This window comes from Manacus vitellinus, unplaced genomic scaffold, assembly GCF_001715985.3.
Source record: "Manacus vitellinus isolate BGI_N305 unplaced genomic scaffold, ASM171598v3 scaffold_24_pilon, whole genome shotgun sequence".
In the NCBI taxonomy this organism is placed as follows: domain Eukaryota; kingdom Metazoa; phylum Chordata; class Aves; order Passeriformes; family Pipridae; genus Manacus; species Manacus vitellinus.
This window is the reverse complement of record NW_021939798.1, coordinates 12030812-12032216: the sequence shown is the minus strand read 5'-3', so window position 1 is coordinate 12032216 and position 1405 is coordinate 12030812. Positions and strand designations below refer to the sequence as shown.

The 1405-nt window shown below is 63.4% G+C and overlaps 1 protein-coding gene across 1 annotated transcript in view; it reads right to left on the bottom strand.

Moving 5' to 3' along the window:
- Nucleotides 1-1404, bottom strand: part of SGSH (N-sulfoglucosamine sulfohydrolase) — a gene marked incomplete at its 5' end in the record, with an annotated part of 3017 nt that extends 1613 nt beyond the window's left edge. Inside the window, 5 exons of the mRNA XM_029960119.1 lie at nucleotides 3-151; nucleotides 354-510; nucleotides 669-819; nucleotides 1029-1134; nucleotides 1330-1404. Coding sequence (XP_029815979.1) covers nucleotides 3-151; nucleotides 354-510; nucleotides 669-819; nucleotides 1029-1134; nucleotides 1330-1404 — 638 coding nt within the window. The remainder of the gene's footprint in view (nucleotides 1-2; nucleotides 152-353; nucleotides 511-668; nucleotides 820-1028; nucleotides 1135-1329) is intronic.
- Nucleotide 1405: the final 1 nt, after the last annotated feature.

Sequence of the window (1405 nt, the reverse complement as noted above, 5' to 3'; positions counted from 1 at the left end):
GGGCAGAGCTGAGGGGGGCAGGAGGGTCTGCAGCACTCACCAGTGCCAGCCTGGCCCTGCGGCTCCTACCTTGGTCCATGCGCCCGATGGTTGTGTACTGGGCAGCCAGGTCGGCCCGGGCAGCCGGCGTGTCAGGAACAAAGGGGGGGACCTAAACGGAGAAGGGGAGAGTGGCACATGGCCACCACGGAGACAGAGGTCACAGGTCCACCACGGTGGCCCTCACCAGCTCTTGCCTGTAATGCTGCTGGCAGTGACGAGGTGGGGGCCAGCCCTGGCTCCATCAGAGGCTGCCGTCACATGCAGCCCCCACAGGGGCCCACACAGCCCCGTGCAGACCCACAGGTTCCCACCTGCACTTGCTCTGGGTGGTAAATCTGTGGCTTCCAGTCAGGGATCCAGCCCATCCCACTCTCTCCATTGCCAAATTTCTCACAAAAGGCCCCGTACTGGGGCTGGGAGTGCCCGCAGCGATGGGGGTCATGGAAGGCGACGTAGAGGAAGAAAGGCCTAGGGATGGAAAGGGTGGAGGTGGTAGAGCAAAGGCTGCCCACACCCCCTGAGACCCTCTGCTGGGACGAGCTGGGGCTGGCAGGAGGACTCCCACCTAGTCTGGGCTTCTGGATATGGGGTGACCCAGACCAACTGGGATGTGGAGGCCATCTCACCTCTCGTCCTGGCTCTGCAGGAACCGCCGGATGAGCGCTTTGATCCGGGTGATATTTCTCCCAACCTGCAGGACTGAACTGTTCTCCTCTGTGTAGGCAAAGTCGAAGGGGTACACAGCCTCTGGCCCAACATGCTTCTTCCCAATTATCCCTGCATGAACAGAGACAAGTGGTGTGCCAGGAGCAGCAGGGGAATGGGGGGACATGGCTACCACTGTCTCCTCCCTGGGGGACAGGCATGGGTCCAGGGGGTGTTCCCTGGCTCACGGGCAGTTTAGCCATCAAGCTCTCTTGCTCACTGGGGTTTGGTGCACCAAGGGGGGGTTTCCCTTCCCCTGTCCCTTGCCTTTGGCTCCCTACCTGTCCGGACACCTCCTTGGCTGAGCAGGTGGGGCAGGCTCCGCACGCCGTCGAAGGAGTTGAAGTGGTGCACGTCCTGGTGCAGCCCGTACATCCCGTTCTGGTGCTGCAGGTGAGGGGACACAGCACGGTTGGACACGGGCTGCCAGCCCGGCCCCAAAACACATCCAGCCGTGCTCTCAGTGTGTGAGCGGGGGAAGCAGGTCCTGGGGGCTGGGAAGAGGGTGGGCCAGCAGACAGTGGGGGTCACCCCGTCCTGGGACTGTGCCACAGGAGTGCCGGGGGCTGGCGGTGCCCCTACCTGTGGTAAGCCGGTCAGGATGCTGGCCCGGCTCGGGGAGCAGCTGCTGACGGAGGTGAAGGCGTTCTGGAAGACC